General features: G+C 39.9%; 4 protein-coding genes across 4 annotated transcripts; all 4 read left to right on the plus strand.

The window, feature by feature from the left end:
* The first annotated feature begins 667 nt into the window (after positions 1 to 667).
* On the plus strand, positions 668 to 3,487 carry LOC140933037 (uncharacterized). Its single transcript, XM_073382554.1, has one exon. The coding sequence runs from the start codon at positions 668 to 670 to the stop codon at positions 3,485 to 3,487; it is 2,820 nt and encodes a 939-aa protein (XP_073238655.1).
* Positions 3,488 to 4,422: 935 nt separating this feature from the next.
* LOC140933047 (uncharacterized) lies at positions 4,423 to 6,156 on the plus strand. Its single transcript, XM_073382566.1, has 2 exons — positions 4,423 to 5,232; positions 5,383 to 6,156. Exons 1-2 carry the CDS (start codon positions 4,423 to 4,425, stop codon positions 6,154 to 6,156), a joined length of 1,584 nt encoding a protein of 527 aa, XP_073238667.1.
* A 45-nt stretch (positions 6,157 to 6,201) lies between these two features.
* Positions 6,202 to 7,038, plus strand: LOC140933056 (uncharacterized). The gene has a single exon (XM_073382576.1). It carries the CDS (start codon positions 6,202 to 6,204, stop codon positions 7,036 to 7,038), a length of 837 nt encoding a protein of 278 aa, XP_073238677.1.
* Positions 7,039 to 15,838: 8,800 nt separating this feature from the next.
* LOC140923389 (uncharacterized) lies at positions 15,839 to 16,709 on the plus strand. Its single transcript, XM_073373482.1, has 2 exons — positions 15,839 to 16,154; positions 16,333 to 16,709. Exons 1-2 carry the CDS (start codon positions 15,928 to 15,930, stop codon positions 16,526 to 16,528), a joined length of 423 nt encoding a protein of 140 aa, XP_073229583.1. The 5' UTR covers positions 15,839 to 15,927; the 3' UTR covers positions 16,529 to 16,709.
* The last annotated feature ends 304 nt before the right edge of the window (positions 16,710 to 17,013 follow it).

The raw sequence follows: 17,013 nt of genomic DNA on the forward strand, positions 1-17,013 counted from the left end.
AGGTATCCTGCCCAAACTTTTCCATACAATGCACTTTATGATGACAAGTCTGACTTAGTAACCCATACTTTAAAGCCGCCTTAAACCTTGAAACATAATTTATTTATTTGTCTTTCGCACTTCGTGCAATTATATATCTTCTGAACACTCGGAGGGAAAAATCAAAAGCACATAGAACACGTCAGTGTAGCAATTTTAAAAGTGAGGCAATATATTTGCCAACCATCTTAGCTAATCACTTTTTAAATGAAACGACAGGACAGCTGCTCATAAAAGAATATGAATTTGCTAGTGTTGTTAGAAATTATTGCGTCATTGTGGCGGGAAAACTCGTCACGTGATCTGAAAACTGAGCTTTTTGCGAAGAGTCTTAGAACTGTGTAGTCCTTCGGAGTCGTGGAGCTGATCAAGTGTGTAGATTGAGTGTAGATCATCGAATTTTTACGCGGATTGATGTCGATGAATCCTTTAAGTGTAGAACAGAGTACAGAATTCTAAAATATGAACATGTGAAGAAATATGCTTTAATGGAGTGAAGAATTAAAACTACAGAGAACTGATTATATATACAACATTTGGTTACATGGTCCTTCGCAGTCGCCGGATCGACGAAACAAGTTTAATCAATTAATCGTCAAGAACAGGATTACAGTACAAGAAGAAAAGAATGGACAACGAAAAAGCAAAGAGAATTAGAAATGCCCACAGAGCTTTTGTGGAGAAAACGATAGAAGGTGCGACGAGAATTTTAGTCGAGCAAACTGACGATCACGTGGAAGATTCATCAAGGGAAAAACTTATGGGACTGAAATTCACCCTCAATGAAAGGCTAGAAACTATCCAAAAGTTGGACGAAACAATTCTGGAAAACAGTAAGGGGAGAGACATTGAGAAAGAAGTCGAGGATTGTGGTGAGTTTTGTGCAAAAGTTTACCGTATTTTGGCTAGAATTGACTTGAGTTTAGAGGATGCTAAAAATAGCGCACACGTGGGAACTTCACCAAGCTTCAGTCAAATTAATAACAATGTCAAAAGTAATGAGGGCGCGAAAGTGAAGCTACCTAAACTAGAACTAAAGTCATTTTCAGGCAACTACGAGGAATGGCAGAGTTTCTGGGACACTTTCGAATCTGCGGTTAACAGAAACACTGACATTTCAAGAATCCAAAAATTCACCTATTTGAAGAGTTGTGTGACAGGCGCAGCCGAATCTGCAATTACTGGGTTGCCTCTCACTGAAGATAATTACGAAACTGCCATTGATATACTTAGAGATAGATTTGGTAAACCACAGCTGTTGATTTCTAACCACATGAACGCTTTGTTGAAATTGCCAATAGTCAGTTCAGTGCATGAAACGAAGAAACTCCGTGATTTGTATGACAAGATAGAGATAAACATTCGAAGTTTGAAGGCACTAGGCATCGAATCAGAGTCCTTTGGAAATTTATTAGTTCCAGTTGTAATGGAGAAAATTCCCTCTGAGTTGAGATTAATCATCAGTCGCAAGTTTGGTAGTAAAGAAACTTGGGACCTTGATGTCCTGTTAAATGCACTGAAATCTGAGTTGGAGGCAAGAGAAAGGTGTAATGCAGTGAAAACAAGTAGTCCAACGAATTCTAACCCTAAATTTGACCAGCATAAGGGAAGATTCAAACAGCCCCTTTCCTCATCTGCACTTTATGCGGGCAGTGAAGAGTGTACTCTGCAATGTGTCTTTTGCAAGAAAAATCACAAGTCCATCACCTGTAGTACCATTACTGAACCAAAGGCTAGAAGAACTATATTGAGACGAAGTGGCAGGTGTTTTGTTTGCTTGAAAGCAGGGCATATTACACCAGGTTGTCAGTCAAAGGCCAAATGTTTTAATTGTGGAGCTAGACATCATGTGACTATCTGTGAAAACCCTAAGAAGCCTGTCCAACCTAGTAGTTCAGGAGCTGAATTAGCATCACTTAGTAGATCTGAAACTTCCCAGGAGAGATCCAGAGATGTTGGAACATCAACAATGCATGTTGGCAGCAATAATAACTCTATACTGTTGCAGACTGCCCAAGCCTTTGTTTTTAGACCAGATAATCAAGAAACTGGAATGTATACTCAAGTCATTTTTGACTCTTGTAGCCAGAGATCTTATATAACCAGTAAGACACGTGAGCAGTTAAAATTACCTACTGTTGGTAAGGAAACCTTGCTAATCAAAACATTTGGTGACAATTCAGCATCTGTAAAGGAATGTGACATTGTGCAATTGTGCATCAGAATAATAGATGCAATGAGTGTGTACGTCACTGCTTACGTTGTACCAGTAATATGCAGTCCAGTATCGAACCAAGAAATTCAAAGTGCAGTAGAATGTTATCCATACCTTCAAGGGCTACAGCTTGCATGTGGAGCTGTTAATGGAACGGTTAGTGTTGACTTACTAATAGGAGCAGATCACTACTGGTCTTTCTTTACTGGAGGAATAATCAAGGGAGATCCTTCTGGACCGGTGGCTCTTGAGACCAAGTTGGGATGGGTACTGTCGGGACCAGCTGCAGTTCCAGCATTGACAGAGTCATGCACAGTTAACCTAAGTGCTACACATGTTTTGAAAATTGAGTCAGCTGACATCAGCCATGTGCAAGATGATTTGCAGAAATTTTGGGACTTGGAAACCTTAGGCATAAGGGACAATGAAACTTCAGTTCATGACAAGTTTTCTAATGAGATAAAATTTACTGGTGAAAGATACCAAGTCAAGCTACCATTCAAGGATAATCACCCTATGCTGTCAGATAATTATACAAATGCTTCACGAAGGTTGGCAACTGTGATTAAGAAGCTTAAGACCCAACCAGAAATACTGGAACAATATCATCAAGTGATTAAGGAGCAATTAGAAAGTGGAGTAGTTGAAGAAGTGCGGCAAGATCAAGTCCTAGAACCTGGAAATGTGCACTATCTCCCACACAGGGGAGTTGTGAGACTTGACAGAGATACAACAAAGGTTAGAGTTGTATACGATGCCTCATCCAAGGTGTTTGGACCAAGCTTAAATGACTGTCTGCATGTCGGACCTTCATTAAATCCTCTTCTACTGGACATTTTGCTGAGATTTAGAGTTCATGAAGTTGCTGTAACTGCTGATATTGAGAAAGCATTTTTGAATATTGAGATTGATCCAGGACACAGAGACTTTTTACGCTTTCTATGGGTAGATGATGTCAATAAGGAATCACCTGAGATTAAGTTACTTCGCTTTACAAGAGTTGTATTTGGAGTGAATGTTAGCCCCTTCATTCTCAATGCTACCATCAGACACCATGTTAATACATATATGCTGAATGACAATGCATTTGCACTTGAGCTTTTGAAGTCTTTGTATGTAGATGACTTCGTTTCTGGGGCCAAGGATGTGAACAATGCCCTTTCTTTGTCAAAGGACATTACAGAAACGCGCCCATTGAAAAACGTCGCCCGTGAAAAGTGGGGTACCCATTAGGCTTTGCGAGCAAAAACGAAGTTTCAAAGACTACCGTCGTTTTCGGTCTCTTATGAACTTCATAGCGGTTAACTATTCTCACACTTTCAAGAGACAATGCAGAAACAATAGAAGTAGGTTGCCATTGTTTTAAGTGTTGGAATGTCTTTGTCAGCGCTTCAAGTTTATGCAAAGAGAAGCATTTTTCTTCCTCGTGCACTAACATAAAACCCTCGCGAATTCAGTAGTCTCGTGCGAATCGTTTTGATGGCAAAACAGTTAAAGCTAATCAGAAACCAAAGTATTCTTTACTTAAAAACTCATCCACGAAAATCACTCGATAAGATTGAATAAAAATGTTTGCAGCGTTTATAAATATTATTATCAGAAGCGGTATTGTAGTTGTTTTCAAGAGACGGATTAGATTGCTGTTTAGGTTTGCCGGTAAATATGTAGTTATAGCGTTCTTAAAGAAAGTATCGCTCTTAATTTTGCCTTATACTTTGCTAAAGTCAATATCTTTAATGAAGAATGTAAGTGAGTCGAATTTGCCCGTAAATTTTAAGGTTTATAATATTATCCAAAACCCGTGACAAAATGTAAACAAACTATTAACGCATCGGTTGCGCTCATATTTCATCCATCGATTCGAACACCAAGAACTAGTGTAAAAGGTAAAAATTCATTTTAAGTCAGTGCATTGAATTATTTAGAGCAAAATCAACAACAGTCATCGAGGATTTTTCGTAAAGTTCTATTCTTCATCGAAGAATAGGCAAATGCTGCGGATGTCTGAGCAGGAACAATAACCAGGAAAGGGATATACCCAGGGGATTTCTTGATTGACACTAAATTAACGTCATTTTTCACTTATTTGCATTTTCACGATCGACGTTTATGAATGGGCGCGTTTCTGTAATGAGATAAAACTCTGTCTCAAATCAGGAGGGTTCAATATGAGGAAGTGGAACAGTAACTCAGCAAGTCTTTTGCAATCACTGAAACAAGATTCAGCCTTCAGTGGAGACTTTGCTATAAACAGTAAAGAATGTGTTCAAGAGGAAGATGAGAGCTTCTCAAAGTCAGTTTTTAAGCAAGGTACTGAGAAAGAGCAGAAGGTCTTGGGAATGCTTTGGAACCCTAACCAAGATGAACTGATCTATGACTTGACTAAGGTATTGGAGGGTGTGGACGTTCAGCCAGCTACAAGAAGACTGATTCTCAGTACTGCTACGAGATTCTTTGATCCCGTGGGGTTAATATCTCCAGTTATTCTACCCTTCAAGATTATGTTTCAAAAACTGTGCAAGGCACAAAGGGACTGGGACGAGTTAGTGGATACCGAACTCAACCAAGAGTGGTTGTCAACTTTGTCAGACCTAAGACTAGCTGGAAGAGTGAGTTTTAAAAGGTGTTATGCTAAAGGTCTCGGTGGGAATGAAGTTAAATCGCTCCAACTTCATTGTTTTGCAGATGCGTCGGAAAAGGCGTACGGAGCCGTTGTTTACATGAGAGTAGAATATGAGTCAAGAGTAGAATGTGAGATTGTGGCGTCAAAAACCCGAGTAGCTCCGTTGGATAAGCAAACCATACCGCGTCTAGAACTGTTGTCTAACCTTACTGCGTCAAGATTGGTGAAGAGTGTGAGTCAAGCTTTAGAAAACGTTGTGAGAGTTGATGACGTAGTCAATTGGACGGATTCTATGATTTGTTTGTGGTGGATTAGGAACACTGATAAGGAATACAAGCAATTTGTGGAGAATCGTGTGAGCGAAATCAGACGAAATGCTCCGCCTGAGCAATGGAGGTACTGTCCTACGTCAGAAAACCCGGCTGACATTGCATCATGAGGAATTAAGGCCACTGCACTTAAAGAAAGTAGTTTGTGGTTACATGGTCCAGAATTCCTGTCTAAGGAAAGCGCCTACTGGCCAGTTCAGCCTGTAAATGTACAAGCCAAGGAAGAGTTGTGCGAACTGAAATCGGCCAAACCTACAGTCTCCAGCTTATTGAACACGTGTACCAAAAAAGAAGCAAATCTGGAGAGTATCATCAATCCTGGATCCTACAGTTCCCTTACGAAGCTCATAAGGGTTACTTCACTTGTGTTGCTATTTGTCAAGAAATTGAAAAGAAGAAGGGACGGATCAACTGACCAAGAAGAATCCTTGCAAGTTTACAAACAAGCTGAGAATAAGTGGATTAAACACGTTCAAAAGGGTATCCTGAACAGTGACAAGTACCAGCAAATGAAGTCGACCCTGGGACTTTATCAGGACAGTGAAGGTGTAGTCAGATGTCAAGGAAGAATAGGTCTGTCGTCGTTACCCTATGATACCAAATTTCCTGTACTTCTGCCTAGAGAACATTGCTTTACGAGATTGGTGATCCTCAAGTGCCATGAACAAGTCATGCACAATGGAGTAGCAGAGACGCTGGTTCAACTGCGATCAAAATACTGGGTCGTTAAAGGGAGACAGACAGTTAAGAAGATATTAAGCAAGTGTGTAGTATGCAAGAAACTTGAAGGTCGCCCCTATGGAGTGCCTCCTACCCCTCAACTACCTGAATTCAGATTGTCTGACGACTTCGCATTTTCAAGTATAGGAGTAGACTTTGCGGGTCCCATTTATGTCAAGGATGTGTACAACAAGAGTAGTGTTATGAACAAGGCATACATTGTGTTATAAACGTGTGCATCTAGTCGCGCAGTTCATCTAGACCTTGTTCCAAATATGTCAACTCAAGCGTTTGTGAGAAGCTTCAAACGGTTCACTGCTCGACGAGGTGTACCAAGGCTTGTTGTATCGGACAATGGTTCCGCTTTCAAGAGTGAAGAGCTCAAAGGGTTGTTAGCAGAGTATAGCATATCCTGGAAATATAACGTGGCATTAGCACCCTGGTGGGGTGGATTCTTTGAACGTCTCGTTAAATCAACAAAACGCTGTCTGAAAAAGAGTTTAGGAACAGCTCGAGTCACTTATGAAGAACTGCTTACAATCATTGTCGAGACCGAAGGAATCCTGAATTCAAGACCTCTAACTTATGTGAGTGATGAAATGCGAGATCCTCTTACACCGTCGCAACTTGTTATTGGTCGTCGCTTGTTGAGTTCACACGGAAGCGCTAAACAACCGAGTGGGGGAGATCACACTGTGCGAGATCTTTCAAGACGTGAGAAGTACTTGAATGCTGTACTTTCACATTTTTGGAGACGTTGGCAGAAGGAATACTTAACAGAATTACGTGTTCATCACAACTGCAATTCGAGTAACAGGAAGCCAACGATTAAGGTCGGAGATGTTGTTTGCGTCTACAAGGACAAAGCGCCGAGACAACTTTGGAGTATGGGAGTCGTCAAATCTCTCATTACAGGACGAGATGGTTACCACAGAGGAGCTGTTGTAAGAGTGTGTAGTGGAGATCGAGTCGTGGAAATGACAAGACCCCTAAATAGGCTTTACCCTGTAGAAGTCGAATCGCAAGTGCGGGAAGAGCGTCAGAACAGAACCACTGATTTCCCTATTACCTTCGTGGGAAATGCCGAACAGGAACATGTTAGTAAACATTAACATTAAGTCAAAGAACAGCAAACTCTTTTTCTTTCATTTGTTATTTTATTAATGTTATTTCATTTGTTGTTGATTGACCTGTGTCAGTCAAGGCGGGGAGTGTGTTAGAAATTATTGCGTCATTGTGGCGGGAAAACTCGTCACGTGATCTGAAAACTGAGCTTTTTGCGAAGAGTCTTAGAACTGTGTAGTCCTTCGGAGTCGTGGAGCTGATCAAGTGTGTAGATTGAGTGTAGATCATCGAATTTTTACGCGGATTGATGTCGATGAATCCTTTAAGTGTAGAACAGAGTACAGAATTCTAAAATATGAACATGTGAAGAAATATGCTTTAATGGAGTGAAGAATTAAAACTACAGAGAACTGATTATATATACAACATTTGGTTACAAGTGTTTTGGTTTCCTGAGCACTTATTTTTCTGGTGGTGAACAAAACACTCATCCCAAGTTCATGGACTACCCCCATGGACTACCCATATGGACAACCCCTAAAATGGACTAGCCGCTGTGGTTTGGTGACTTCCCTCTCTAGTCTTCAATCGTTTTTTTTCCTCTTAAATATTTCACCCGCGCTCTTCTATGAACGCCTGGAACAGCCTAATATTTTCTTCTCTAGATCAAAAAATGTGCCGTTTATACATTTTTAGATAACCATAACTGTTTTGTGAAATTTAAGTAGAAGATTAGCTAAGATTGCCAATATGTTCGTTGTTTTTATGAAAGTCACCTCAATTCTGTCACTGGACTTTCCGTCTTCGGCGGCTAATTTTTAATAAGCCCAGGCAGAAAATCGAAAATCTTAAATAATTCCCAAACTTGGTCGCATTTTGAAATTTAAACCACAGCAGCGTTATACTAGATATGTCTTATTCTGTTTTCAAGGACCTTTAGAAAACGAGACAAACGAGATAATTGACTAGAGAAAGAAGCGTGAAAACGCTTTTTTGGAAGAAAATATTTTTTAATTCCCGCAGCGATTTTGCGAAATCGCGAAGCGCAATATATTCAGTTTCTTCCAAAGCCGTCATGAATAAGCAGTGTAATGCCGTCACAACTAAAAATAAATTTAGTTTGTATCGCAAAAGCCGCGAAAATAGAGCTGAAAAAAAAAAAAGGATCGGAAAAATTAATAAAATCACCAAGAAACCGTCTCGCGGGAGACGTCTGCACGCAGAATACATTTCATCCTACATGTAGTTGTGATTTCCAGAACGGACCTCGGGAGCCTCATTGCCGTAATATCTTCTACATTACAGAAACCACAGCAGAATCGCCCTGCTCGCGTGCTAACTTTCCGCTTCAATTATCACTATACAGTACCAGTGAATTGTTTCAAAATTTAAAGCGGCCGAAACTTATTTCCATCAGCGCGTAGTTAGTTAGTTAAGCAATAATAATGCACAGCACTGTAAATAACACGGTTCTAGAATATCTGACGGCTTCGCGTTTTGTTCGTCGCTGCATGCGATTTAATCGCTTATAACCTAACAGAAAATGTAAATGTACCTGAAGGAAATACCGAGTATTACCTTACCTTAACGCTGTGATGTGTGTAAATTTGTCTTTTGCTATGGTGTTAGACAATACGACTTCTCCTGACTATCAATTGTGCGTCAAAACAAGCGCGATAATGAAATAGTCGAAATGCCATGGTGTAGCACTTCATGACAAAGTTTTAACTTTAAAACTTGTTACCATCTGATGTACACCTGTATAGTCTATGTTTGTAAGCTCTGCCTAACGAATCACTGGGTTACACTGCACCCACGGGTGTGCCACCTAAAGTGCAGCCTATTTTTGTTAGCTCTACCTAAAGAATCACTGGGTTACACTGCACCCATGGGTGTGCCACCTAAAGTGCAGCCTATGTTTGTTAGCTCTACCTAAAGAATCACTGGGTTACACTGCACCCATGGGTGTGCCACCTAAAGTGCAGCCTATGTTTGTTAGCTCTACCTAAAGAATCACTGGGTTACACTACACCCATGGGTGTGCCACCTAAAGTGCAGCCTATGTTTGTTAGCTCTGCCTAACGAATCACTGGGTTACACTGCACCCACGGGTGTGCCACCTAAAGTGCAGCCTATTTTTGTTAGCTCTACCTAAAGAATCACTGGGTTACACTGCACCCATGGGTGTGCCACCTAAAGTGCAGCCTATGTTTGTTAGCTCTACCTAAAGAATCACTGGGTTACACTGCACCCATGGGTGTGCCACCTAAAGTGCAGCCTATGTTTGTTAGCTCTACCTAAAGAATCACTGGGTTACACTGCACCCATGGGTGTGCCACCTAAAGTGCAGCCTATGTTTGTTAGCTCTGCCTAAAGAATCACTGGGTTACACTACACCCATGGGTGTGCCATCTAAAGTGCAGCCTATGTTTGTTAGCTCTGCCTAAAGAATCACTGGGTTACACTACACCCATGGGTGTGCCATCTAAAGTGCAGCCTATGTTTGTTAGCTCTACCTAAAGAATCACTGGCTTACACTGTGCTCACGGACGTTTGCCTCGCGCTCTTTTTAAAGGCGAAAAAGCTATAGTCTGTTTCGCCAAAAATCAAGCTTTGTTTCCCCTAAAAATTTGACACCGTATTAGGGCCCCGAAAGACGTTAAAAGTTCCTCCATAATAGAAGAGTGTTTTGCTAGAGTTAACAAACGTTTGGCTTGCATGAGTTTCAATATAAAGATGCAAAAACCAGGAGCCCATCAAATTTGATGGGCTCCTTCAAAAACTTATCAGCATAATTATAGCACACAAACATTGTCATCAAACTCCTGGCATGTAGCCTGAATAAGCCAAGCAAATATGAATAAAGCATATAACGAGAAATATTCGTCAAATGGTCTCGTTAAGTAAATTATACTTCACTTTGCGAAAGAAATTTATCGCTTATATCCGTGTTACGCATCGAAAAAGCGAGGAGTCATCGCATGACATTAGGTAACAGAGGTAATACTCACGAGTTTCACGAATTCCAATTCCACGATTTTCGCCGAGTAACAAATTTAAAACTTCAATTCTTACCTTACAGTGGTCGGTTCATTTACCTTACATTTGCCTTCACTAATAAACAGGAACAAAACGATGAAATCCGGCACTCTTCTTTCAGAAGTAGCAAGCCGCATGAAGTAAAATCCACCGATATGCGCTGCATTCTCACTACAAATTTAAACATTTGTCGTGAAGAAAATACGACGACGAGGAAAAAATGCCAGATCTTCGCCTCGGCAATCTATTCCAGCTACCAAGCCGGCGTATCTCCAGAAGGTGGACTCGAAGTGGGACAAACCTTGTGATTTTTTTAGGAGCCCTTTGCGCGCAAACTAATTTATTCTGGCGCGAAATGAAGATTAAGAAAATGTATCTGAAATCTAATACACGACAAGAAAATTTTCGCACTTTCGAAGAGCGCGACATATTAAATGGGATTAAGTCGGATTAGCTGCCCGCGGAGAAAACATCCCTGTGTGGGATGGTACTTCCAGTAAAAAACCTCTGTGTCCTCTCATGAAATCAAAGAAGATGCCACAAGTAAATAATTTTAGGTCCATATTGTTTTGTGTGATATTGACAATGTCAATAACAGCGTGTTGTGTAGTATGCTTTTCACGAAAGCCATACTGTGATTTAAATGGGATATGGTTTTTATCAAGAAAGTTTTTTAGTTGTCAGTACATCAATTTTTTAAATATTCTATTAAAAATAGATAATAACGAAATAGGCCGATAATTTCCGGGTTCAGTTTCATCGTCACTTTTGTAGACAGGACACCTTTCGCTTGCTTTAATTTGGATGTAAAGAAACCTTCTTGCACAGAGATGTTAAAAATGTTGGATAGAGGGCCAGAAATAATTTGTTTAGCACCGGACAAAATATGGATCGGACAAGAGTAAAGACCGTAAGTTTTATTTCTAGGAATAGATAGTATTTCACGTTCAATGTCTACTGGAGAGACTGCATCAAAAAAGAAGGAGTTAGGATACTTATTGGGTGACAAATAGTAAAACTGCAAGAAGAAGGTGGTACGCGCGAATATTTTTTCACCAACGGTAGCCTGAGTATCTGGCCTTCCTAAGGGGCTAGGGAGATTTTAGATGGGGGAGGGTTGGGGGGGGAGGGGGGAGAAGAAAAAGGAAGGGCGTTTCTCTCCTTCAGCTCTCTTCCTTTTTCGCTTCCATCTTTCCCCTTTTCCCTCGGAAACGCCTGATACTCAGGCTACACCAACGGAAGAGAAGTAATTGTTGAAAATATTAGAAATCTCAAGGGGATCAGTTGTTATGCCGTTGTTAAGGCGCTTTAGCGAAGAAATAGCCCGAGATTTTTTCTTTTTGCCGTTGATAAGGCTATTTATGCCATTCCAGGTGTTCTTCATGTTATTCAAATTGTCAGCAAAGAATGCGTGATAATAATTCTTTTTACTCGCCCTAGTAAGAGCGCAAATTTTATTTCTACAGAGTTTATATTGTGCGAAATTCCCTGAATGAAAAAGAGAATTTTTCACTCTGATAGATTTTTTGAGGCCAATGGTTATCCACGGCTCAGAAAACTGCTTTAGCTTGCGTTTTGAGAGAGTTTTCATAGGAGCGTGTTTCTCGACAAGAATAGACAGTGTGTTATAGAAATTAAAAAAAGCAATGTCGACGACAAACTGGTCATCAAAATTGTTTTGGTTTAAGAGTTCCTCCGAAAGTTCAGAGTTAAAACTATTAACGGAGAAACCAGAAAAATCTCTGCGCTTTTTTTTTTCGACTTCAGCTTCTTAAAGAAAGTGTGGAAGACACAAAACTGTGAAAAATGGTCGCTGATATCAGAGACAATATTGCCCCTGGTGATATTAGCATCAACTTTGTTAGTCAAAATATTGTCGATTAAGGTGGCAGAGCTGTTATGCACACGAATTGGTTTATCAATAGTTGGTGTAAATGAAAAGCTTTGCAGAGAAAGTAAAAATTCCTGAGCATAATGGGAGCTTTCGGCGTGAAGGAGGTTTATGTTGAAGTCGCCCATGATTTGTTTGAAGCTATTACTTTCTCAGGAGTTTCGTCAAAATATCCTTGGAAGCGTTGCGGAGAATTATGCTGTCTATATACAATACCACAAATGATGTTACATTTTTGTGAGGAATGGATTTCAATCCATAGCGCCTGGAAAGCCTCATTTGATGTTTTTTCAGTAACTTTATACTTCAGAGATTCATTAATGTACAAGCCAACACCTCCAGAGGCGAGAGGTGCGGAGCGCATTCAAAAATATATCCAGGTATGTTTGGATTAAAATCCAAGCTTTTCCCACTGATTATTTTGGTTTCAGAAACTCCTATAATGCTGAAATCACAGTTCAATTCATCTAATAAATGGACCTGGAATTTTTGAAGGTTTCGCCAAGGCTCCTGACATTATTATGTAGAACAGAGACACATGAATAACTAGCACGTCTAGGAAGTTCAGTTTTAAATTTGTTGAAGCTATCTGGAGAGTAGTAACGGCTCTGGATACGATTGTAATAAAGATTATCATTATCAAGATTAAGGGTTTTAGCTGCATTGAGCCTAAAAAGATCAAGATCGTAAAAACTAGAAAGCTTTTCCAAATACTTTTTGGTCGGCAAATGAGAAGGTATGCAGTTATTAAATTGGCCATGAGCAAAGATAATATTTTGCCCAAAGTATGGACGCTCACGAAATAAAGAGTGAGTACTACGAGCGGTCTGATGGTTAATACTCTTAAATGAAACTAAGATTCATTAATAGTAGATTATACTTATCTAACTTGTAATGAATACGTATCCGATGCTAGAAGTCGTAGTGTATTAGTGTTCGAGATTTTAATCACACGAGAGCTCTCATCCTTTCTTAGATAAATGGTGGAGTTTTTAGCCCAACAAAATTGATAATGATTCCGCTCTTTGAATTTTTTCGCCTCAAATAACAGGTTCTGCTTCTTGGGGGTAAGATGATCGAAGATTCTCGCTCTGCCAACCTCGTTTTCAGCAGAAAAGCCGATACTTGTTGGGTTAACTTGGGAGGCACGTTGACGAACTTCCATAACTTTCCCTTTCGCCAAACGCCAGCCAAATTTACATACCACAGGTTTTGGACCTTCGCTTTCGTTCCTTGTTGATACACGACGCGCTATATCGATGTCAAGAATAGATACTTCAGCTCCCATTTCCTGGAATTAGTAAGTATTATCCGTCGAAACTAAGAATTATTAGAACCAAAACATCTTTTTTTGAACAATTTATAATTTGCTTTACCTTGAAAAAATAACAAGGCCAGGATTGTCTCTGTTTTCAAAATTTTGTAGTTTGAAATTTGGGAGAACACCGAGTTTACAACAGCCAGTTTTGTTCGTTTCTGCCTTCAGGATCTTTCATTATCCAACAATTAAGTAGTGGGTATCACTGGTTGGCATGAGATTGCGATCCAATCAGATTGCTTTAGACACGAAGTTCACCCATTGAGTTTTAAGTATAAATATAAAAGTATCTCTAGAAATCCACTGTTCACTGAAATTTAGTGCCCTTTAAGGAAATGTAGAAAGTAATAAAAGTCCCTAAACATAAGTCTAAAAAATCTAAATGACTTCAGGCTAGGGAAAAACTGGATGTTAGCCTTAATACTGAATGGTAAATTGCTCTTGTAAATTGGTGATGTATTGCAGACCATGACGTGGATTTTTGTTTGGTAAAACCGCGCTCATAATATCGTCACTAAGCGCTCCCCATACTGACTCTTCGGCAGTTTAATCAGGGAAAACGAACCATATTGTGATATTGAAGCGGTAGCAGTTAGTGATATTAATAAGTACTATATTGAATTTTGTGGCATGATACTGTATTTATATCGATACCAACTTCTTCACTTGGACCACTTGTTGATCAATTTTTGGAAAGTAGGAAAACACTTACATACGCCAGTGTGTACGTGTTTCAATTTAGCGACTACTTAACTTTACGTAACAAATAAAAAGTTATTCCATGCGCAACTACTTCCGCCGTCTCTATACTTTCACAATACACGGTTTGATATTTCTCCCAGTCTCCGCTAACAAATTTAGAACTGTAACTCCGCAACAATTTCGAAGTCACTAATCTGCTCTCGAAATTGTGACAAATTTTAAAACCTATCACAGCATGATATTTTTTGCAAATGGCAGATGTAGTGTACTTATTTTGTCTCGCCCTATTTTTGCTCTTAGGACGGCCTGGGAATCGCTCTCATCGCTCTCGTTTGCTCAAGCAAGATTAAGAACATGTACAGCCCGAGAGGAGGGGGGTGGGAGGACTCGACATATGAAAGGGGTGGGGATGCTCGTCTTCTCGCTGAGGGGTGTAAATTTCGGATTTTGGTCTCACTTAGGGTGTTCTGGGCAAAACGCCATCATATTTTGCCGTGAGGGTCTCGTTTAGGGTTTTACGCGAAAAACTATAAAAAAAATATTTACTGTCTGTGTTTTAACATGGTCTCTTTTAGGGGTCAAAACAAGCTTGAGCCACGCCCAGGTCGGTCTCCTTTAGGGGCTTAATTCAAAATTTCCAACGAGCATCCCCGCCCCTTTCGTATGCGGAGTCCCCCCCCTCCCGGGATGTACAGGCAGTCTGTCGTAAATATGGCCACGAGCGTGACGTTCATTTGTCTCAAATATTACTTGCTAACCTTAAAAAAAAAAAAAAACTGCAAGTGTTTGATGTTGAGTTCAGCAAACGTGGAGCACAAGAATAACCGCTCCTAGGAAAAACTTATAAAACTAGCCTGTTGTTGGACTGGAGCGGGGGAGATTTGGGTTAGGAGATTGCGTTCCCGCGAATGCTTAGGAGGCCTTGAAGATATGTCATTTCCAGTTAACCCAAACAACTGAGAAATGAATTACAAATAACCAAGAAAATGCTGGATATAAAATAACATTATCTGTGGTGCAATTTATAATATTTGTTTCGTTATTGCTTTCTCGCTCTTTTATTTTGTACTCCTTGTTGTAAAGAAGCACAGGCCCTGCTACATGATTTGCTACTTTGAAATATGGCTATCAGTGCACACACACTAAGTTAAGAAAAACTTGTCGAAAGTTAGTTATGTATACTTAATAATATTTGTCCATACACTGTTTTTTGCGAATTTTCTCTCCCTGTATTTAGTAGAACCTAATGTATGTGAAATATTTAAAGATGTTTTTGTGTTCATTTCATTGGGGAAACAGTCTGCACAAAATATAAGATATATTCTTAAAGCGATATTACTTTGACTCAAGAAATAGTATCTGACAATGAGTGCCAAATGGTTACAAGTAAACAAAAGAAAACAATTTAAAAAATTATAGTGCAATGAAATTCAGTGGTCTACTATCCACTTCACGGGTAAAGTAATTATCACTCTTTTGACTATCAGCTTTTAAATTTGTAGCATGAGGGTTATTTTGGATCGACAGTATTTGATAGCTGCCTTTAAATCTGCTGGAAGGCGTGGTTATTTTTGATAGCAAAGCGTTTCCGCAATAAAATCAAATTTATGAAGATTTGACAACAAAACCCATGGCCATCACTATACTGAGTTCCCTGACTCTCTGCACTAGAAATAACGATTTTTAGCTAAACTAATTAAGGTAATCTGAATTTCGTGATTTTTGCCATTTTTCGAAGCATTTTATTTGTTATTGGACGTACGACGCAATATTGGGTTGCACCGGTATTGTTACAGTAATTTTTACTTACATTTGAGGCATTGAGCAAAAACCAAAAATAGCACACCCCATACGCAAATGACAGCGTAACGAAACTATAAATTAAAAAGCCACCTGCCCCAAAGTTCACTCTGAGTTTTCCATCTCACCAGTCAGTCGTAACGTTCGTTACTGTTGCTGTTACGTTCGTTGCAGTTACTGGCCATCATGAAGCCGTCTTTTGCAGTGATCGCTCTTCTCGTCTGTTTCCTTGGTGTTCTGGTGACAACTACTTCGTCACATGGGCCATTCGAATTGGCATCCGATAACCAGGAAGATGAAAGCAAATTACGTGTCTCTGAAGAAGCCCTAGAAGGTGACAGAATTGATCAAGAAGACGAAGAAGGAGAAAGTGAAGATGTTGATGACGCAAATGAAGTGGATAATTCTGAAAGGTATTTTTTTATTATTTTACAAGCCACTCCCCGCACTATCGACCCTATAGTTGAGCTAAGTGAAATTACAGTTTTCAGTAGGAATTGTCTACATCTTATAGGATGGTTGGTGATAAAAGACAAAATGGACATAACGAATTACCAATATAAAAATTTCAAAATGTTTCTTTGGTTTCAGTGTAAACGCTATACCAGAAGCTGACCCAGTGGCTTGGGGACGTTACGGCCGTAAGGGTCGTTACGGCCGTTACCGTCGTTACGGCCGTTACCGTCGTTACGGCCGTTACCGTCGTTACGGCCGCTACAACAAGTACCGGCCTCACTATCGTCGCTATCCGTATGGTCGTTATCGAGGACGAAGCTACCATGGCTAAGGTTATTTTGGAAAGAAGATAGCAGCCAAAGCATTTTGCTCCCACCTAGCTGCTCTTTGAAGGTCTTATATCAGAAGTAAACCGTAAAGTAACTGTAAATCGAAGGAAGAAAATTGCATGTAACTTAAGTATTTTGTAAAATATGTCTGGTGACTGAAATAAAAAAATTTAATGACCAGAACAGCATATTTTTTTGAAGAATTTAATGGGAAGATGTCTTGAAATGGGCGGGTTGGCAAATAACATCTGAACGGTAGGGATCTGACTGGTTTGCCAAAATAATTCTTTTCCAAACCAATCATAGCGTTGCTTTTTTTGGTGCAACCTCGAGCAATTCCGTTGGCAACAAGCATATATTTATTAAGCTACTAGCAGGTTTCGGGAAATCGATAAATTATCGGGCAGCTAGAGTAGGCTGAAAAAACAGCCGACATTTCGCGACGCTTCGACTGGTGCACGAAATGACGGCTGAGAAACGAGCGCAG

The sequence above is a fragment of the Porites lutea genome, chromosome 1, assembly GCF_958299795.1.
Source record: "Porites lutea chromosome 1, jaPorLute2.1, whole genome shotgun sequence".
NCBI classification, from domain to species: domain Eukaryota; kingdom Metazoa; phylum Cnidaria; class Anthozoa; order Scleractinia; family Poritidae; genus Porites; species Porites lutea.